The sequence below is a fragment of the Erithacus rubecula genome, assembly GCF_903797595.1.
Source record: "Erithacus rubecula genome assembly, chromosome: 3".
In the NCBI taxonomy this organism is placed as follows: Eukaryota; Metazoa; Chordata; class Aves; order Passeriformes; family Muscicapidae; genus Erithacus; species Erithacus rubecula.
Window position 1 is genome coordinate 28,731,533 of NC_136689.1, and position 23,636 is coordinate 28,755,168.

A 23,636-nucleotide genomic window follows, 5' to 3' on the forward strand; every position below is an offset into this window, starting at 1 on the left:
GCTGTTCAGCTGGTAGGGGCTTGTTGCAATAAATATTTGTTTCAGACAGCTTCTTTTCACTGCCTGTCATTCTGTGAGTTTGCTAGATATCTTCTCAAGACCATGGATGATTTTTTTTTCCTCAGAGCCAAACTACTTTTGAAAGCTGGAAGTGTAAAAATAGAAGACTACCCAAAAGTTTCAATCATAATTCCAGAAGAGGCTTCAGGCATTTATTACAACAAAAGTGAAACATACTGATGCTAATGTAGAATTATGGATTGTGTTTAATCCAAAAGTCATATTGACAACAATACATCTATCTGAATAACACCACTTGAATGTTATCAGTAAATTGATGTTGGATGCCAGTGAAATCAGTTCTGCTCATATTTAAGAGCAGGAGCTTATATGAATGACTATTTCATATCTTAAGCTCTTACCATTAAAACAGAGTATATTTATTCCATCAAGGCTACCAACTTTATTTCTGTGTAGTTCCATGCCGCTATAAAAGAGGAAGTGAAAAAAAGCTGAGGGAAATTGCATTTTTTCTATGTAAATAGAAAACTCACTCTAGTTTATGACAATCTGTAAAAACTGATTGCTTCTCTTAATGTAAACAGATGGTAACATCCAGGATGACTGACATTTACTATGTCCATGCATAGCTCCCAGAGGACTCCACTTCTAACCAAATTCTAATCTGTCTGCAAGTCCAGCAGTTCAGAGAAATAAACACAAATAAGGATTTCCGCATTCAAAGACCTGTCAGTAGTGAGTCTGCTAAGTACTCTGTGACTTCTGCTCAAGATAAAGAAGCTGCCAGTACCACGTGCAAGACCAGTGTTGGGTCAAGTCAAAAGTATAAAAAGTATAATTTGCAAAGGGAAAATCTTACCCATTCTCCACCTCCTTCTAGCTCAGCATGGTAACTACTAAAGGTAACTACTGCATTTCCTCACCATGTAGTATCATTTTAGACTCCATTCAGGTTTCTTTTAGCTCTTCAGTCTCCTATTTTGTAATGTACCTTTTTTTTTTTCTTTTCCCACCCTAATTAAGTATTTTATCACCCTTCCCATCCCACTCTCAGATAATTCTTTTGTCCTTCAACTATCTTGACTTCTTTTCCCTTTATGAGCAGCAGTAAACTTTAGTGATGCTGTCAATAAAAACTGAAGACTTAAGGGGGAAAAGGTACTCAACCAGAATCCTGTTTATGCTCTGGCTACCTTTATTTCTCCTTTAAATAAACACTTATTCCCTATCTAGTTATGGAAGTTTCCTGCTAGGAAGTGACATGAAATGATGAATATCTGGCATGCCTAAGCAAAAATTACAACAGTACAAAAGTTAAAAAAAGTAAGTAAAAAATTACTTCACATGGTTTGGCGTTCACTTTCTTGGTTTTTTTCAACTCACCTGTGAATTTTGCATATAAATCCCTTAGATTTTTAAGACTGTAAGAAGGAGAATTTATATTTGCAAGACTGAAGTAGAACTAATAAAAAGTAGTTAGCAAGAGGATAGTGTTTTATATACTTGTTGATGTACAAACTCAAGAACCTTTAAGTTCTGAAAGATGCATATGCCCACTTAGCAGACACATATTACCTATCAGCATCAGTTTAAGTTAAAATTGAGCTGTGAAAGTAAATCAATGCCACATTAATCCAGTTACTTTAAAAATATCTGAATGTGTCTAGGTCTATGCAGAGAATGCTTCTCTTGCTACTTGCTTTCGGTAGTTTTAAAAATCTTTCAGAACTTTGACAAATGTGTGAACACCAAAAGGTCAGCCAGCTTTGAGATTGGGCTCTTTCTGGAATTTGGTCCAAGACTTTCCATTAAGATACATAAAAGGGACACAAAGCTATGCATTCAACTAAAAACAACATAAAAATAAATGCTTAACAGAATTTTGGTACTTGCTAAGAAAATCATCCAACCATAATAAACTGAACAGAAAAACACACATCACCACATCCACAGTAGTTGGGCAAAGCACCACTCCACATGCTTGTGAAAACCTCTGGTCATTTTTAGTGAGGCTCTCTCCATGGAAGTGATTCTAGCAAGCAAAAGTAGTACATGCAAGCTCTAGGTCACCACTGCACTTCCATTTTCATTAAAAAATTTCAGGATATCAGGAAATGATGCAAGTAGATTGGGGAAAAGGAATGGGAAGCAGGGGCATGGAAGGCATTAGGAAGTTCAGTATGAATTAATCCTGATATTTGCTACCTAGCCAGACAGAAAAATAAAGTTAATGAAATAAATATAAAATGTAACTTTTGATAATTTTAGTAATGGTAGTGAATTTACAGTGTGTATTACTCAATTTAGTGTCACACTTCATGCTTCCCAGAGTAGAATGATCACATCTGGACTAAAAGAGTAAAAGATGCTGTGCACATTCATCATTATGTCCTTACGTAAGAATTTGTTATTTTCTGATATTGTATATTTGAAGTGGTGTAAGCAGAGGACTAGCCTCTTACCAGTAGTGCAGAATTTGCTTCAAAACACACCAGTGCCACAATACTAAAAAACTGGTCAATAAAGACATATTAGTTGGTCAGATGTCCATTTACTTTGCATTACGACATAGACTTACTTCAGAAGTTTGACATTCAAATAGAGGTTACTGAGACTTTAACAGGTATTTAATCAAACATATAACAAAGATCATGTATTTTATACCTCAGTTAGGAAAAATGATTCTGCTTTGCAGTACAAAGTTAGAAGTCCCAAATTATAAATTCATCTTTTTTTGGAATATGGAAGAAAGTGGCCTTCTTATGTGCATATGTGGTGGTTAGGGACATGGTTCAGTGGTGAGATTTGCAGTGTTAGCTTTTCAGTGGAGCTCAAATATGTTGAAGGTCTCTTCCAACCTAAATGATCCCATGATTCTCTATGTATTTCTTCCTTTGTGAAACAGCATTATTTATTCACTGCAAAAGTATGGTAAAGTCTACCATAAAAATTTTAGCATTTTAGAAAAAATTAGTATAACATTATCATTAGCAATTGAGCATACCATGGAAGCTATTTTAGTTTAACACAATGCAGGAGCCTGTCGACACATCACTAAGAAAAGCTCAATATATTTTCTATGAATTGAAGTCAGTACTTTCAGATTTCCCTTTTTGTTATATTTACTCCCTGCCACTGCAATACAGTGACACTTCTATTATTTATCTGTCAAACAGAATTATCTTCCATTTTCTAAATTTGTGTTTCATCTTTGTCTGTGTGTGTGTATGTACATATTCCTTACCTTAGGAAATTTTTCCCTTTGGTGTGTTCAGGAACAACTGTAGCTTCCATTCGCAAGAGCTGAACAAACCCCACAGAATTCATGCTGAGCTAGAATCTGCTGGTTTAATTCCCTGCTGGGAGTCTGCCAGTTGGGAAATGCTGACCAGCAAGTACAGCTCTTAATTACACAAATCCAGAAACTGCTGCCAACCTTTCCCCATTGAGAAGCATTTGTTTTCTAGTGTTCTTCTTGATGAACAGATTATCATACAAACATTATTTATTGCTGCTTTATATTGTAAGCAATTAAATGAAGAAACCTTTTAAACTCAAGGGAATTTTAATAGGTTACTTGCAAAATGTTATTGCAGGCAACAACTTGTACATGATTTTAGTTCCAAACCCACCAAAAAATTATACAAATCAGCATTGTAAAAGTGTCAGATTAATGCCTTACAGGCTTTGCTGGCAGAATTAATTTCTAAATTCTAGATGTGGGGAAATGTTACTCTCATTTTTTTCCTTTTCCATTTTTTTTTTAGAAAAATTTACAAGTGAAATATTACTACAAAACTTTTTTTTTTTTTTATAAGGAATTTTTGCAAAACATTTACATTTTTACCATCAACTATTTTTCTGTTTCAAAATCATTATGTAGATTTAATACCCTATGCTGCACATCAATTCTTGCGGGATGACAATTCAGTGACATGCATAAAAAAACACCACAAGGCATTAAAATGAAGACTTAAATACAAATATTGTTGCAATAAAACAGTTATAAAATTGAAAAATAGGACCTAAACATCATGCTTACTTAACTTTGACAAATTAACTTTTTCTCCTAGATTACACACTTTTATTACTGCTCTCGTGAAAGAATGTGATAAATAATGACTTAACACCAATTGCTAATGTAATCGGCAACACATACACAAACCTAACCAAAGAAAGTATATTTTAAGAAAAAAACTATTCTAACACTGGAGTTCTACCATGGTAAATACACTTTGCACTGATAATTACAATAAAGCAAAATTTTTAACGGTGGCAAAGGGAATGAACAGTGAAATGCCATTAAACAAGATACTACTGCACATCTGTGCCCTATTACTTACAACAGCTATATCCCACTGAGTCAAATAAAGGACATTGAAATTTACGATCCTTTTAAGACAGAAAAGTGGATTCAGAATGGTATGCAGAACAGACTGGCAGAATGTTTCTAATTCCAGCGGTAAAATGTGCACCTGCTAACACAAGTTAATGTACTTGAGATGCTATGAAGCCAACCAGATTTAGATTTGGATTAATCTATAATAGGGATTCATTGCAGATTAAAAATTACTTCAGTTTCCTATCTGCATACATAAGTATGCATGAAAAAATTACATATGAAATGGTTGTGCAGAATGTTTGCAACTTCAGTTTACAAAACTGTTAACTTTTAGGAAATATTAACATTAGGAAAGTTCTTCTTTGCATAAAGTAATGTAGAGCACTGATTGTGAAGCATAATGATAAAATATATCTTTGACATTTCATTTCCTTTATAATAAAATTAACAGTTAATACTACCTAATGTTCATCTGTATTAAATGCAACACCTAATTGCTTCTGACGTTTTAAATCCAGATACATCAGTTAAGAGTACTTTAAATAAAATATACAAAATAATGTACAAAACCCAACTAAAATTTAAAGACTCTGTTACAAGTCTAAAAAAGCTTTAAGAAACTTGAAATTCATAACCACAGTGTAAAATTGTTTTTCTTTAATCTCAAAGCTTTTTATGTAAACTGAAAGTATAAAATACCCTCAGCTTAGTATTTTGCTACAAAGGGCTGGCCTAAAGTGTACACAGTGTAAACAATGATATTTCTTTTGCTTCAAAAATACAGAAAACACCACAAGATTGATAAATTGCTCAGATGAGAAGTATATGCTCTTTAGGGAATGCATAGGGTACCTGTTATGCCTCGCACACCAACAGCTACCACACACATTCTTCTTTCATAATTTGCTGGGGAAAGAACAACATCTTGTTCTTCTTGCACTGTACTTCCTTCAATGACATTAAAAATATTTTGGTGTATAAATCTCCTTAAAAACTGGTCATGAGAATTTATTAATAAGTGACTGTAGATGTAAAAGGTTATACCTATGCTTAGGGGAAGTAATTAAAAATCCTGAGTATGAAATATTTGGCCATCTTTCCTCCTTGTACCTACTGGAATTTTCACATAGAAAATAGAATTTTTGTTGGTTTTTTTCTTTTTTTCTTTTTTTTTTTAATTCTTTTTTTTTTTTTTTACATTTCCTCTATATTCACTGTCACATCTGAAAATGTAAGCAAACCTTTGAAACCAAAAGTCATGTCCCAAAAAGATAATAATATTTCTCTTTTCCCAGTTTGTTTTGTGGTTGGAGGGCCAATATAAGACTTGACATGTAACAGATATTTATTACCAGCCTACCTATTATGCTTGAAGAGAAAAAAATGAAATGGTAATATTTAAGGGGAAAGAGAAAATGTTTACTTACTTATTTTCTTATTAAAATGTGATAATTAATTATTTTCTTTGGCTATTAAGTCAAAGCACAAAGAACTCAGCACATTAACCACAACATAATAAACCAGTATTTACAGAGAGGAGATACTAGACAACAGTCAGTTGTCTGATTGATTTCCATGATTCTAACAAAATTTAAACAGTCAAACACCTAAGGTTGAGCTTTTAAGATTCAAGTTATCTACGAGTTAGAAATGGGTCACAGATGTTTTAAAATACAGAATCATAGAACCACAAAATGGTTTGGGTTGGAATGGACCTTAAAGATCATCTAGTTCCAACCTCCTTGCCATGGGCAGGGAAATAAAAAATGAAATTAATTACCAAAAATTGACACAAGTTTTTTTTCATTCTACATAAAGATACTATTACTTTTGTAAATCTTATGTTAATATCTTTCTATGGTTTTATCTTTCCTACTGTTTACACCAATTCTATGTAACCTAGCTCTCCACATGAAGAGAGGAATTAGAAATCACTGATTGTCATTTATACACACTACTATAATGTAGTAGTCAAAATTAATCTGAGCTCCACCTCAGAATCACTTTGCAGCATGCATCACTCAGCTGCTATTTGAGTAATTCCAAAATGTGAGAAAAGATGGCCAAAATTAACCAATGTGTTGTATGGACTGAGCAAAACCCCAAAATATATCCACTGTTGTTCATCCTGTATTGTTTTGCTGTGCCTTATGGAAAAAGGATGCTGTCATGAAAATATTACAAATTTATGTTAAAACCAAAGTGCCTTCATCAAATGGTATTAATCCTAGTCAAGGTCCACCCAGTTTTACATTGATACTATCTGATTTTATAAACACATTAACATACAGTGCTAAAATAGGGGGGCAAAGTTCACTTAAAATCATTACAGAATATACAGACATATAACTAAAAAAGTACAGTATGGAAATATTATTCCTCTATCTGTTTATCCAGTCATCAATTTGCGTTGTTTGTATTTTTGAAATTTTTGTCTTGTTGCACCGGTGTACACTTCCCATGCTGACCCTCCAACTTGGAACACTTACAGAAGTCATGACTGAAAAAAGATTTCCTGCTCTGTAATCCACTTTACCAGCCCACTTCCATATCCTGAAAGGTATGTAAACTTAAGTGCAGCACTAGGTGTCCATATAAACGATCCTTTCAGAATTCTTCCATGTTTGTTGAAACGTTAGGGGTTGCTGGGTTTGAATCTTGAGAAATGGCAGCAACAGTGACAATTCTTGGAGAACCAAGAACCTCAGTAACTGAAGAGTCCAGTTCTCCTGAGGTAACAATAGCAAGGGCTGTTCCACCACCCTTCTTGTTCTGATGAGTTTTCACGTGTTTCGAGAGATGGTCACTTCGCATAAACCTTTTAGAACATTCTGGGCACTCAAATCTCTTTTCACCTTTTTTAAAAGAAGAAAACCAAAATGTTACTGAAAGAGAGCACTGAACACTGCTTGATCATCTGAATCTCACCATATTCTAATCAATATTCAAAGTGTCTTGAAAAGAACACATTTTTTTTCCCATCTGATTCATTTCCAGGTGTCTTCTGTTCCATCCCATGCTTTTGGCCACATATTCTTCACTACTAAAATGTTCTCAACAAGTATTTGCTACATTGTGATTATCTGACTAGAAGTTTGAATTTTAAGGACACCAGAGAATTTTCATAAACTTCCATAAACCTACCAGAGTGAGGGAGGTAAAAGCACTCAAAGAACAACTTGGTAGCATTTTTAAAGAATATTTTTGTTATTTAAAGTGATGGGAAAAAAATTCAGAAACATGAATTCCAATGCTCCATGAAGATGCATGGAATCTATATTAAGGGAGACAAATTCAATTTACCAAAAGGTCCTGTCACTGTTCAAATTCAATTGGTGCTTAGACATCAGGTGCTGTAAATTTGGGGAGGAGAGACAGGGAGGGGGAGACACTCTACTGGGCCTAAAAAATATAAAGGCTGATAAAATTTTCAGTTTTTAAAAGGCCAATTTTTCCATTCTGAACTTTTAAGAGAATTTACTTTATCGGTTCCCATTTGAAACTCTAGGAAATTTTCCAAGATCAAATCTAGTATATGGACTAGGTTAATAAATTTCTTAAGGACTGAGCTAATCCAAGGGAGGAAACAATAACCCTGGTTCATGGCCAATCCTACATGCCTGACCTAAATTTATTATATTTAGATCAGGCACTAGCTAATGCACATCAGCTACCTTTGATGAAATGGCCATCTTTTTCTAGCCAACATACAAAAGAACAATTGAAACAGATCCCTTTTTATTTCTATGACTTCACAGTCAGCCTAAATTAATGAAAACTGGAATCTACCACTTCCTTGTTTTAAAGTTATTTTATTTACATTTAAAGGTAATTTTCAGCTAAGTTAGTAAGTGAGAACCTTGATACCATTGTTTAACTATGGCCAGTACAATTCAGACTTGCAGAGAGGGATGACCAACCTGTGTGGGTTCTTCTATGCCTTTGTAACTCATCACTCCTTGTGAATCGCTTGCCACAAAAAATCCAGTTGCAGACAAATGGTCTTTCACCGGTATGCCAGCGCAGGTGTGCCCGAAGATGAGATGTCTTGCCATAAACCTTTCCACACCCTTCAATATGGCAGATATGCTGTTTCTTTTTTCCTGGCTCATTGCTGCCTCTAAAAAGATTATATTTAAACAGCTAAGTAGTTATATTCTAAAACATTACCAGCTATTAGGAGAAACATTTCATGCTAATAGTGGCAATTTTAAACCCCGTCTAAAAAAGCCCACACAAATGTACTTTCTAATAGAAAGCATTAAAAATCTAGGCAATATAGGAGAATCTCATTCCCAAATGAGGCAAGCTGTGATAAAGATGCTTAAATATATACTGATAAAAGTTACATTTACCTTCCTTCTCCCTCTCTGCAATTAGGACACGAGCAGGCAACTCTTCTCAGTCTCTTGCCAGGCTGCACTTCCTGGTCAGAAGCTTGTTGAGCTTGTTGAAGCTGCACTTGTGTTATCTGGTCGGGACTAACAGCACCAATCGCTGCATTAGCAATGCCACCTACTGCTACGGTTACAGGAGCTATTGTGGCTTGCTGTACTTTTACTCCATCCTGTCCTTGCTGTTGACCTGTAAAATAAAAATTGTTTGTACCTTTCATTAGTAATTTCAATATGTGAAATGCACAAATAAACTTTATACATTTACATTAGGTGGACAAAAATCCACCTAATGTTAAGGGAAGCCACAAACAAAATGCTAAATCCAGCCATTTTCCTAAAGCACTACCCACCTGTTAGTTTAATGTAATTTGTTATTAAAACAGCACAAGACTGCAAATTACTGACTGATACTAAGAAAAATTAACTAGTTTAACAAATGTATTATTTTTCTTAAAAGCTGAGACACGCAAAATCTTACACAGAAATATTGTTCAGTCAATTGCCAATTAATGTTTCTCTAAGAATCTTTGAACTCTATCTGCATTCAGAAAACAACCATTAGCTAATTAAGAAGTTGCTTTATGGCACTTATAGAATTTCACTTCTCTTTACAATCTTTCTTGAATCAACATCGAGGCAGAAAGGAACTTTTGAATGAAAAAGAAACTTATGACTAGACTTGAACAAGCTAATATACCAAAGCTTTCTTGAGACTATTGTTTTGCAGGATTCTCTACTCAGGATGGGGTAATGCTGGTTAGATGTATAAATGGGGGAACAAGAAGCAAGAGCAGCCCTGGTGAAAGAGATCTGGTGTTTGGGTTGATGGCAAGCTGTAGATGAGCCAACAGTGTGCCCTGGTAGCCAAAAGGGCCAGCAGTACCCTGGGGTGCATCCAGCAGAGTGGAGTGAGCCAAGTGAGGGAAGTGACTGCCCTGCTCTGCACTGGTGCAGCCTTATCTAGAGCACTGAGTGCTGGTTGGGGTGCCTTGGTAAGAAGAACATCAAACTGTTAGAGTGTGTCCAGAGGAGGGGACCAAGATGATGAAAGATCTCGAGGGCAAGACTTAGAAGGAGCAGCTGAGGTCACTTGGGTTGCTCAGCTAAGAGAAGAGAAGGGTGAGGTGTGACCTCCACACAGTTTACAACTCCCTCAAGGGAGGAAGGGGTGCTGATGTCTCTCCTCTTTCTGGTGACTAGTGGTAGGACACGGAATGGCATGAATCTGTGCCAGGAGAAGTTCAGGTGGGACATTAAGAAAAGGCTCTTCACTGAGAGGGTGGTTGATCACCAGAACAGCCTTCACAGGGAAGGGACCAAATAAAATTCTAAGACTGACTTGATGAACAAAGAAATCAGCTTCATTGTGTAAGTCCATTATTTCATCGACTTTCTTGATCTAAGCAAATCTGCATTGCCGGCTTGATATTAAAGCAAAAAAAAAAGTATTCCAACACAGGTAAGAAGGATAGTTTCTTGAACAACAAAGTAATGTTATGTTTGTTTTAAAAGTTAGTACTATACAGACTTAGAAAATACATGTAATAAACTAAATCTGACAAAGAGATACGACTTCCAGTCACAATACAACAACACTGAATGCCAGCCCTCCTAGTAACAGGAATGGAACAAAATATAATTAGATGCTGCCATTTTCAAAAATTCACTGCCTTCACACAACTGTGAAATTAAAGGAAATACTACCTCCTTATTTAGAGAGTGTAACAGGCAACCAGAATTCTTTAGAGCAGGATAAAATATTTTAAGACATGAAAGTCCTCAGTATGGAAAAATTAATTTAAAATGTAGAAATTTCCCAGGGATAATAGGATTCAGAGATATCTGAATGGGTTTTAATGACTTCTGTAGCATCCATAACAAGCACCAGCAATGGGGATAAGAAGAACACACTCTCTCTCTCTCTGAAGCCTAAAGTGTCCAGCTACTGAGTGAGTTGACACACAGCCCAGCATGGGACGATGACTACTTCATTCACATGATTGCTGAGGGGCAATGGACTCTTGGACAGACTATCTTGAGTAACACCACACTATGAGCCAGAGATGAAACCTAACACACACCACCTAACACCACCACACACATGCACATAAGTTAGGACTGAGGAACATCATATACAGAGAACCTCCCAAAGTGACCTGTCATCTAAAGGTCATGCTGGCTACAGGAAACAGAAAAAATCTGGTTTCTGCCTAGGTCAGTACCAGGTTATTTTCACCTGAAGCACTGACCAAATTTCCCAGTTATCTCCCTTAGTTTATGCCTGAAGTTGTATCTAATCTGCTTAGATATGAATAAACATTAATTGCTTGTCTTCTTAAGAAGGCTACAAGTACAGAGAGACACTGAGTGTTTTCAGTTCTCTGAAAAGAACAAGGACAAGCCCATAAAAGATAGTGTTTGAACTCCACTTACTTTTGGATAGAAAGTAAAAAAAAACAAAAAACAAACAAAAAAAAAAAACATAACAAACAAAAAAATCTAAAAGGATTCTAGTATCAGCAGCAAAGTAAAAATAATTACAGGCTTATCCTTGAGTGCAGAGGCCCCATATGTTTAGGATAAAACCAAATCTCTCTTTTCAGAATAGCAATGTACTGGAAATATATATATTTCCCATACTTTAATGGGAAAGAAAAGCACTCATGATAATCCTTGAGGGAGAATATGATAGGGTAAGAAGAACATCATGATATAAATGCAAATAGTAATATCAAGTACTTTGGTCTACCAGTGGCTGAAGAGGATACTAGAGCTTTCAAACAAAGTGCTAGTACTTGGGCAACTCCTTGTCAGGCTGCTGAGCTGCTGGAACATTGAGTGCTATAAACAGCCAGAGTGAAATAAAGACTAATCTTTTTTTATATATCTAATGCTTATCCTAATAGGATAATATTAATATGACAATATGATTGCTTGATAAAAACCAGTTGCACTTCTGGTGAGCCAAAGGTAAATGAAAGGAAGAACTTGCTCAATGTGCAGTCCTTTGCAGAGCATCATCCACTCTCCATTTGTTAAATATACTCAAGGTGAAGACTCCTTTACTTCAGAGTAGCACTATAAATAAAGGGCCTGTGAATGGTCACTACAGAAGTTAAAGATATAACAGATATTATGGCCTCCTGCAGCCTCCTATACCATTTTCTTTATCAGTCATGTTTTTGAGTACATTGTTAAGAATCACACTTTTTTACTTTAGTCTGTTAGAAGGATAACTCCATCTATGTCACAAAGTCCAACTGGAGCAAAGAAGTCCTGAGACCTAAACAGTTGGTGGTCAGAACTCAGTTGAAGAGGATGATTATCTCTTTCTGTCTGATTTTCTTGAATTGATATTAAAGTTTTGATGCAACCTCTCCCTGGGCTGGTGTCCTGAGGTGATTCTATGATGTGGTATCATGGTATCCCCATCATTTGTATTTTTGCTCAGAAATGGGCCCTGTAGCTCTAAACTAGGCCCAGAGAGACAGAGGGAGTGACAAAGGAGAAGATGCACACCGTTTATCTGCAGAAGCTTCACTTTGACTCCCCTGAAATTCCTTTTCTCACAGACTGTGCTGCTTAGCACAGGCAGCAAAAGAAAACTAAAACTCTCAGAGTGCTCTCAGAGTTTGCAGCCCTGTAGCTGGGAAGAAAAAATGGAGGGTCTTTCTTTACTTTTAAACTGGCTTCTAGTTCATTTCTCTAGACTGTGGCTTCTTCAGAGGAACTGCTCAACTCTGCTCTGGTCCAGAAGATCAACACTGACCATGCCAGCAAACCCCAGTGTGGAGAGGCACCCCACCCACCCCCTGGATGCTGCCTTGCCAGCTCCTAACCTGAAAAAGCCATACTTACAAAAAAAGACTTTAGGTTCTGAATCTCTCATTTGTTCAGAGCACTATTCAGAGAAGCTTTAGTGCTTAATATTATTCATTTTTTCATGTTTGTGAGTACTTTGCTCATTAAATAAACAGCTTTTCCACTTCTCTTGAAGAAAATTTACTTCCCGAACTGGTTGGGATTGCTTCAATCTACTTTCTAAAGAGACCCCTTCAAAAGTTTTCTCCCTGAATTTACCCTAAATAAAGACAGCTACCAAACCAAGGCTTTTCAAGCAAGATGTGTACTGAGGCACTTGAATCCTGAGGAGGACTCCTCCTTTACTTATCCCATGATTACTGGTTAATATTCAGGATATAATTCTAGGATATGACCAATCCACATTTATAGAGAAACCTGTTCAGCATTTTAAAAAATCCAATATATTTTGCTGATTCCAGCCTTCACTGTCCAAGTAATGAAATGAGCTGTTGGAACCCTGAGGTCTGGGAATTTTGAACTTTCTGTGCTTTCTGGCAATGGCCCTCAGGAGAACACTGCTTTTGACTTGAGGCCTTAGAGAAGGTTTTCAAATTTGAGTGATGGAGCTGGAATCACTGGTGTGTAGTTTGAATAGAAGTGTGTAATATCACATGGTGAAGGGTTTGGAATTTGGGGTTTTAGAATATAGTAGTAAGTATGGGACAAGATGGAGGTTCTTGGGCAGTGGCTTCTTCTTCCTGATTTCAGGTAGCAGTTTTCAGCTGGATAGAAAGTACCGTAGTGTGAGTCACAGGTGCTTGGTCAGTGGGTCACAAGTATAAATAATACAGATGTTAGTATTTAATTGGATAGTTAGGCCTTGAAAAACCTTGTAACAAGCAAGATACAGCTCCATTTTCTTGCTTTTAGCTTGTTAGCTGGAGGTGCTGTAGAACTCACTGTACTTTAGATAAGAATTAATAAACAACTGAGTCTGAACATGAAAATCCTGTCTCTTGTGCTTCAATCCTGACTCTGAGTGAAGGCAGAGGAAAAAAAGAGGCCAGCCACTATTAATGAGCAACTGCACAAGGGTCTTCTGACACTCTTTCAGAATATCAAGTACCATTGCTGTACCTTTCTGAACTTTCCTTCTCCATATGAGGATATGGCATATCTTGGAATACAGGATACACACTACTGAGCTACAACCTTAAACTATTCATTAAACATAATGCAGTGACACACTTGAGTAGAAATTCTTCACAATGGCCATAAAAGTGACAACAAAAATACAAAGGGGACAATGCAAAGTAAGGTTGCTCAGGCAGACAATTACATGCCCCACATGGTTTCCATTAAACAGTAATTAGATGACTGCTCTTTAGATAGCATTAACTAGTTACAACATTTTCTAATATGCACATTGATTTTTCTTCTTTAAATTAATCTCATGGAGTCACTATTTTAAACTCCCTTCCCTTGAATTCCACTTATTAAATTCAGAACAGAAGGTTCTGAAGCTCTCAAAATATACAAATTGCCTTATTTGAAGAACCAGGACACAACATATAAGAAGCAAATCAAGTTTTTTGAGGAAAAGAGTTACTGAAGAAAGCACACGTACAAGATAAATATTCATTGTCAGAGATTTATGCAGCTATGAGAAAACACTGGGAGGTTTAATAATGCAATTACTGGACTTAATTTTTATTTTGAACTCCTGAGAGAACACCCCAACAAGCTAGTACACTAGTAATACACAGGGTAGAAATGTATCTACTCTCATTTTAAAGCTGTTAAACATAAAAGTCTCTGTTCATTGAGAATAACAGGAGTGTATTTTAGACCAGTTGAAATATAATTTATCCTAAAGAAAAAACAGAAAAGTTTCACAAAGCAACTGACAGAACATGCCCAAAATCTCAAAGTGACTCTGCTATAGTCTTGAGTTGTATGGGATGGTTTTTTATACCATATACTAAAATTCTATGGATCACTAGGAGCTTTAACTTTTACATCACTTGTTCCTTATTAAAGAGGAAGAAAAATAAAGGGAATATAAAGGGAAGATAAGACAATTTAATTATTTCTTAAAGCACCTCTACCATAGAAAATATACTGAGAAAACTTAATATTGAGATGAGTTTGTCAGCAGCCTACTAAATTAAATGAGTGCAACTTCTAAAAGTTTAAAACTGAGAGGATTTTTCAGTTGAGAGGATCTAGGTCTAAATTGGCTTATTTGAAAAAAAAACTCCAAACCAACCAAACAAATCTGCTTACTCTAGAAACAGGTGGTTCCCATACAGGAACAGAATGATCTCTTGACACTTTCTAGATTGAGAAAAAAGGGCCTATTAAAAATATTCCTTTGAATGTCTTACTAGGGCATTAAGTGCTATTTAAAGCTTTCCAGAAATGTTGCTATAATCAGGAGATCACTTGAAATGTTTCTTCCTGACACACTCCAAACCACAAGACCTGATATCACTACACTTCACCATTCACAATCAAACCCTTCAGTAACAACAGCTCTCATGTTTCAGCACAGGTTTCAAAAAGAGATCTAAACAAATCACTATGTGAGGGAACAAAGTCACACTTCAGTTCATCTATGCTCTTCTGTATGAGCTGCAAAAGCAGTCACCACACACTGACACCTGCTTTTGGAACAGAGAAAGTTTTCTCAAGTTCCCATGATTTCTCTAATAATGATTTCTAAATATCTTGATTTAAAAAATCATCGCTGAATTTGTGTATGCCTGAGCTTTATTGTACACACTGTTAGGATATAAAGTTAAATTACAGCCAAATGTTACAAAATAACATTGATACAAAAATAACATTGATACTCAATTGCATTTCATTTCCTCTCAGGCCTAAATTCTCTCTTGCTATTGGATAGTAACCACTTATTCGACCATAGGACAAAATGCATATAGCAAGGAAACCTGATATAGTATTTACTCTACAAATCCAGCGCAACAGAAGTCCCACTAATTGCAATATTTAAAATATGATTATGAATGAATTGAAATTTTTAAAGTTTCTCAAATAAAAGAACATGCATGAACTTAGTCACTTCTCATTTAAGCCATTAAGTAAATGCAATACTTATCAAAACAAAATACAGGATTGTCAAGATAAATGACTGCATATCCTTTATTCTTCAGCATCACTTGCTCAGCTTTCCAATTTTGCAGTACAATTGCATCTTAGCAGGCAAAACTCACATATACTTTCCCATACATGAGTTTGTAACACATTCATGAAAGAAGATTCAACAACTTTAATTACTATTAAACCAAATAATACACACACACACACACACACGTCAATCACATTTTCAGTTAAAAATTAATTTGCAAAACCTTAACAGCACTTGAATGATTAAAGAAAGCTAATGCATGGTACCTAAAAAATTACTTTTCTACAGAGTAATCGACCAGTGGTTATTAGGCTTGGCCATCCATTATAAGTTAAACCAAGCTTCCTTTTATCATACACTACACCTGCTTCCCTACTCTTGTTCACCTGAAGTAGCAGGCACAAAAGACAACTGAGGCAAAGAGGGCAGAAAGGAAAGAAAAGGACTTAACTTTATTGATCTACAGAAATCATGAGAGCAAGTATTAGAAAATTGGATCTTGAAAGCAGAGAAATTTAAGACTAAGAAAAGGATACTTCTGAGTTCTGGCACACAGCTCCTCAGAAAAACAATTATGTATTTCCTGTTGCTGCTGTGCAACCGATGTTTAGCAGCCAAAAGATGAGAGCATCAATGACAGAGTTATTGGTGACAGAGTAGTAGAGTACACCTTAATTCATAATCTGAGAAACACTTTGCAAAATGTACCTAGAGCCACAGTGGCTAGTGCTGCAAATAAAGAACATTTGCTCAATTGCAAATTCTAAAAAGCAAAGAGAATGTTGCAGTTAGAATCTGTAATTCAATGCATACTACTACAAGATAACCTGCAGAGTTCCAAAGCTCTACAGGCATCAGAGCTGATGCAGCAACTCACCCATTAAAAACTCACTGGTACAAAGCAATGGGAAAAAAGAAGTTTCTCATCTGCCCCTGCTCTGCATACACCAGGTACTGTAAGCTTGAAAATACCCTTTAATATTATTTTTCTACAAAGACAAATTCATAATTTATACTAAGATATTATCTGTATTGTTTATATATTTATTTATATTACATTATACTTACAACAACATGTCTATATAATAGAATAGAATGCTTTAAGATATAGCCAAGATTTAAATATTGTTTAAAATTGTGTCAATATAGTTAGAGATCCTATTAAAAAAAAAAAAATCTACTATGAAGGAGGTTTCATGCTGAAAAAAGAATCACAATCATATTTTAAAATTACATATATGTAAAGACAGCACTGAATTTAAATATCTACACAGAAGATGATGCCGTATGCTGACAGTTCTGCTCTCTCTTCTAAGCAGTGGTTAATAAAGATTTATGAAGAAACAATATGTGACAAAAGAAGAATTCCCCAGAACAGAAACTGCAAGCATTGATACAAGGGACCCACACATTCTATAGAGAAGATCAGTTCAGGGTAAGGAGAGGGATTGGATTCACCCAACTACTACAAGGGTCATCACAAATCACAGCATTGTGTCCAGATGCTACAACAAGCAGAAAGTTTCCAGTGCAAACTGCAGCTTCAAACAGACCTCTGTTTTTTCTACCTCCTACGGGGGCACTGCAGCAAGCTTCTATCTTTTGTCCATGGCTAACTTTGTCAAAGTTTGTAAGAACTTGTTATAACCTTCTTCAAAAGCTTTTTAAGTCACAGCATGTTAAAAAAATTACTGAATAGCATAACTATGCTTAACTTCTGTTGAAAGTACTGCTTCAAGAGTGAGATTTAAGGCAATAAAGTTTGAAGGGTTTAAGCATTTAAAAAAAAAAAAAAGTTTGTTTCCTTTAGTGCAAGAATCATATTGGCAACAAAATTAAATCAATGCCCCAGAAGTTTCACCATATTACTTCAATGATTTTTCAAAAATGTAAGGCTTTACCCAAGCACTTTAGGACAACCTGAGGGAAATTCAGCACTTTGACCCAGAAAATAAGCTTTCCCAGCTGGTAGAACTTTTCATTAAAGCGAAAGCAAGTTTACTTTTTATTAATTTATTAAAAATAGGAGAGCTACCACAAGTACAAGACAGAAAGACCCATACAAAAACAGTATGAAAATCAAACACAGAGCTACAATTTCACAAAATTTAGTCTTGAACAACCAACTGGTGGTTTCAGTTAAAGCAAAGTAATGTCTCTGGTTGTTCTGGATACTGTCTATTCAAATGAAAAGAAAACACAGTCTATTTATTAAGCATTCTAAAGAAGAAGATGGAACCAGAAAAGTAACTTGTTATACTAATGAAAAGAGACCCTTCCAAAAAAACCTCATTTACATCATTATTGAATGAATTGTTAAAAAGAAAAGTATATTTAGGGTGAGTGCTCAAGAACACTTCTCCGCAGATGAACACAAGTAATTTTCTGCATGCTGAAACTTAGAGCAACAGCTGAAAACTCAAGCACCAGCTGTGCTGCAAAGTATCAGACACATTGCATGGAAACTAGCAGCAGATGCAAGAAACTGAGATTCTCAGATTTACTTTTATGGAACATCTTCCTCTCCTCCATTCCCTTGTCCCAATTCTCAGATTATTCTACAGCTTATAGCCACAACAGAATGTGGCCCAGTTCTTTCCTTTACCTCTTTTCCCTAACTCTTAAACAGGGGTAGGACTAGAAAGAAACCTGTGGACTGTCTTTGTAATCTGACCAGAGGAACTCAATCCCTGACAAACTGAAATGAAACAAAAATTCCAAAACAAAACAAAATTAAAATGTCTATCTTACACACATCTGCCATATGGCAAAAAAAGCACACACTCAGAAGGTGTCATTTTCTGCATCTCCATTCAATTTATGAATATTGTTATGAAGTAGTAATTACTGAATCTTGAAAGGACAGAAGTAGGCTAACATGAAAAAATAGAAGCTAAGATTACAGTACTCTATTTGGATTTTGGGAGGTAGGGCTGGGAGCTTTTCTGGGTGGGTCTTATGGGATTTTGACTATGCTTTAGCTGGCTTAAATATTTTACACTTGACTAGAAGGTTCATTAATTTCCTTGAAGCAAATATTTTGGCTATATGAAATGTTGTTGTGTTGAACAAGATAAAAGTAAATATGCAAAAAAAAAAAAAAAAAAAAAAAAAAAGGCAATGTGATTAAAAGGAATTTAAAAGATACTGTCAGGAAAAAAACAAGATTCATAAAACATTTTTAAAGATCTTACACAGCAAAACTAAACATGAGCCACAACCTTTGGTTTTATTAACAGCTTATGGATGAACAGACTGGCCAATATTAAAAGTGACTTGTTTATTAAAGATGTAAAAACTGAAATTTTGTTATAGCCTTCATCAGGCAAGGACCAACAAAACTACATAGTATAGAATCACAAAAACAGGGCCACATAAATCTGTAAGATCCAAACCCATAAAAGTTCTGACATTTTCTGTAACACTGTTAAACCTGCAGAACTGTTTACTGAGTCTTGTTTTTATGATTAGAACAAACTGAAAAGCTTCACACTTTTGTCAGTTACTTCCTGATGACCAAAGAAACAAGAAGACCAAGTTCTGCATTTCTTAAACTTCAATATTTTTCTCAAGGGAAAAGTGGTCACATCATCACTTGAAACCATAATTAAGGAAACTCAGGCTTGTAGTTAGCATGCATCCCAAGGGGCTTTCTGGCAGGAAGATATTAACAGATAATTCTCTCTTTACAACAAAGTAATAGTAGTCTGCAAATCCATGAAGATTAAATATGTATGTTGGCATGATACAGTTTTCCCAATGACCAGCTGATGAAGGTATGTGACTGTTATCAACTCTCAGCAGCATTAGACATCAACGGATTCTCTGTTAGCAACAGATGCATACAGAAATCACTATTGCTGCACAACCATACTCCTAACTAAACTAAGCATATGCCCTGATGCTACATTGCTCAAGAGACTGCAGATGTCCAGAGCTACTGTTTTGATGAAACTGTCATAACCAGAGTAAAACATTAATTTTAAAAATGATACTTCATTATGAAGTCCTGACTACTTCTAGAGCTATTATGCTATAGCATGCAAATCAAGCTATTTTTATTAACTAAATTAGCCATTAAAAATCAATGACCACTAAAAAAAAGAATTATTTTTCAATAATCATGGAACCTCCTGAGTTGGAAGGGACCCACAAGCATCATGGAGTTCAACTCTTGGCTCTCCACAGGGTAACCCGCAATAGTAACACTGTTTCACTTGAAACTGATACTCCTCTTAGAACACAACATCCCATTCCATATAGTCAGCTTTTCCAATTATCACCACTGCAACTAAAAAGCTTGTTAAATTTACTATAACAGTAAGAAATTATTTCATCTACCAGATACAAAGTCATATGATTTTAATTAAGTTTTAAATTAAAGGTACTTGAAAATTTAAGTTACAGTGAGGAAGCTGTTGAAATTAAATTTTGAATATGCATCTTGTCTTTCTCTTGCACAAGGTGATAATGGAAGAACAAGAAGGTTGGCTTAGTGCAGATCTAAGTATGCTTTAAAAAAGCAAAAATACTAACAAGTTGTTAAAGATTTGCCATATCACTCCATTCAGTTGCTTGGCATTTTATGAACAAGAAAGCTCAGCCATTTCTTCTCCTGTTCTATATGCTCTGATTTCTGACAATTAGGGATTGGGAGAGGGGATGGCAAACCTCAATATTCTCAAGAGACTGCATCTGTATATATGACACAATCTGATATGGAAATACAGCTTAAGTGACATTCTTCTTTGAAGACTTTAAGGCTTACATTTTGTTCTTGAAGTTTATAGCATAAAAATAGCTCATTTTAAGCCTATTTTACCTGGCAATCATGAGCAAAGTTGGTACTTGAAATGCTTCTCCTTCCCACTTTATTTTAGAAGTAATGATGAAGTCATGCCTTGCTACTCACAGGTCAGGCAAAAAACCCTCATTTTACTGAGGCATATTTACCAGGTTATTCTCCACTGGCAATTTATCTGAACAGGCAGATTGCACATTCCTTAGGCATCAAGTTTAGAACCAGTATATCGACACTTTTATTTTATGCTACCATCACCATGGCAAATGTTTGCTTTCCATTGTAGTTTGTTTTCAATTGCAGTTTGTTGTCAAACTGTTTCTGCCAGTGTATTGAATTCCACTTTAAGAAAATCCCATAACAAAAGCAATTTTGTCATTAGGAGACTAAATGCTTCTGTAATTACTTTGAAACATTTGAAAAGGATGCCAGTAGTGTAATATTTAAGACACTGGGGTTCTGCAACAATTCTCAGCTCAAGGCAGCCTGAGAACAGTTGTGACCTTTCATGACTTTGGAAAAAGTATGTTACATTTCTATACTTCTCCAGTCTAAACTCTCAGAATGCCAAGTCACATACTATGAAGTAAAAAACCAAGACAGACATGTTTTTTTGCTTGTTTCTTTTTTGTTTTTTTAATACAGCTCAGTACTTTGTACTTATCTTTTTACTACAGATTCCACAGCTTGCAGGTTATTTCTTTCAAGATGCTTGCTGCATCTTGCTTGTCAATGAACATTCATGAAAACATTGCATGCTATTTTTAAAAAATAAATAATGCAACCCTTATCCTTCAGCTCCTTTGACTTCCTCCTTTGGTGTTTATATTTGCTAGTCCACTTGTATGCAATATGGCTATTCTAAACCTTTTTCACCTTCTTACCACCCACAGGAATCCCTTCTTGCTTAGCTACACTACTCAGTGAGTTCTGTTTCTAGATATACTTACTATTACATTAAGACAAGAGGAGCCCCACAGGATTTGTTATCAAAATGAAAGTGTAATATTCCAGGACTTCAGACTAAACACCTTTGCCTTCCTCAAAATTTAGTATATGTAATAGAGAATAATAAGAGACTGTGAATATTATGAAGATTAATCAGGTAATTTTAATTTCATGACAGAGGAACTTCAGAACTTTAAATAAAAACATGTCTTATGGAACAATTAAAATACAATATATTGCAGCCAAATACGGAATGCATAAAGAAATTAGTAGACTCAGAAAAGACAAACTCAGAGAAAAGAAATCCATAAATAATTATTAAACTTGTTTTTAAAGAAGATTCCCACTTTTGGCTTAGGAATATGCAGATGACTGAATGAGGGTAGAGAATCTGAGCACTGCTCTTGTGTGCATCACCTGCAGTCAGCATGAGATAGGGTTAGAAACACTTGATTCTTATATTCATAGAACCATAGAATGTTTTGGGTCTTAAAACATTTTTAAACATCTTTAAAGATCATGTAGTTCTGATCCTCCTGCCATGGGTAGGGATATCGTCAGCTAGATCACATTGCTCAAAGACCTACCCAACTTCACCTTGAACACCATGGATGGCAACTCTGAATGTGGCCATCCAGCCACTTCCCTATCATCCATAAAATCCATATCTCTCCAAGGCTACTGTGAGGGACTATGACAAAAACCCCTACATAAATCATGGCAGATGAAGTAGACTATATCAGCAGCTCTACCTACCAATACAGTCACTCCACTACAGAAGGCCACTGGATTAGTCAGGCACTATCTGCCCTCTGTGAAGCTGTGTTTGGAGTACATTTGGGATAACATGTTGGCTGTTTCTAACCACCTCTGTAACCATATTCCTGGACATAGCTGATCATGTTCCATACTTGACACAGAAATGAGACTGACTGGTTGGTAGGGGCTTGTTTAAAGAATTGGGTAGAATGCTTCAATGTCCTCACCAAACTTTGAACCCAGAATGAGAGTAATGTCTAAACAATATATGGAGTCTTTGAACTGCAAGTCCTAAAACTAGTGACTATCACAAAAGAAGAGTCAATAAAGAGGGAAAGGGAAGGGAAAGCTATGAAGACAGGCTGAACCTGGACACGTGGACAAGTGGAAAAATGCACCATAAATCAGGAGACCTCAAGGTACTGACAAATTGCACAACTGCTAGTCATAGTAATGTGAAAGTATCTGGCCAAAGAGAGAAATGCCTTAGTAGCTCACACTACTAGACAGTATGAAACAGAATGGCAAGGCTCATTATATTTTTAAGTACCCCAATAAGAACACTTGGCATTGGATTTCACTGCTATTAAGAACTATTTTGGAGCCCATTGCACACCCCTACAAAAGACTTAAAACAATCCAGCTTTACTATTGCCAGACAACAGACTGTTCCACTGAACAGAAGTCATTGCTCCAGGTTATTTTGGGTGGATGAACTCCAGATTCTCCATAATTCAGGCAATGTCTCCACTCATCTTCAAGAAAACGGCTTGAACTTGTGCTGCAAGGTGATGGAATCTGATGACTTTTGTTTAAAACAAGTAAAAACTCTTAGAACAAGTATAACAACAAATACAAACAATATTTTTCACTGTTTTAAAATAAAATCATCTAATTCACTTTTGCATGGGGCAAACACCTCCATCATCATGTAACAAAATTACTCTAAGATCTATAATTAAGGTAGATATGAGTTTGATATATTACTTTGTTTTCTCATATGAAAGAGGGATTTTTTTTCTGAGGGACAACAAACCAACCAAACAAAAAAAACCCTAAAACCAGAAAACCCCACCAAAAAGCCCAAAAAAACCGAAAAAAACCAAAACACTTAAAAATAAAAAAAAAACAAGAGAGAGAAAGAAAACACCAAAACCAACCAATCGGACAAAACAACTTGGTCTATTGAAAGGAAACAATTTTACAAACTGTATATTTTTCTTAGAATCACTAGTACTAAAATCAGTTTATTTCAAATAGACCTGTATATTATCGATTAAAACATCTATACAAATCGAAGGACCTGAAAATAAGCTTTAAAAAGGCAAAAGATACCTTATTTTATTTTAAAAACCTGCTGGGGACTTTGAATCCTTTGAACTTGCATCTGCAACTCTCACAGCAGAAGCCTTG

The 23,636-nt window shown here is 35.6% G+C and overlaps 1 protein-coding gene across 2 annotated transcripts in view; it reads right to left on the reverse strand.

The window, feature by feature from the left end:
- Positions 1-1,870: 1,870 nt before the first annotated feature.
- SP4 (Sp4 transcription factor) overlaps positions 1,871-23,636 on the reverse strand; it is a 29,201-nt gene continuing 7,435 nt past the window's right edge. For both annotated transcript variants that reach the window (XM_079302277.1, XM_079302278.1), the window contains exons 4-6: positions 8,719-8,947; positions 8,284-8,483; positions 1,871-7,218 (exon numbers count right to left, since the gene is read on the reverse strand). In XM_079302277.1, the coding sequence (XP_079158403.1) occupies positions 6,971-7,218; positions 8,284-8,483; positions 8,719-8,947 (677 nt within the window). In that variant the 3' untranslated portion in view covers positions 1,871-6,970. The remainder of the gene's footprint in view (positions 7,219-8,283; positions 8,484-8,718; positions 8,948-23,636) is intronic.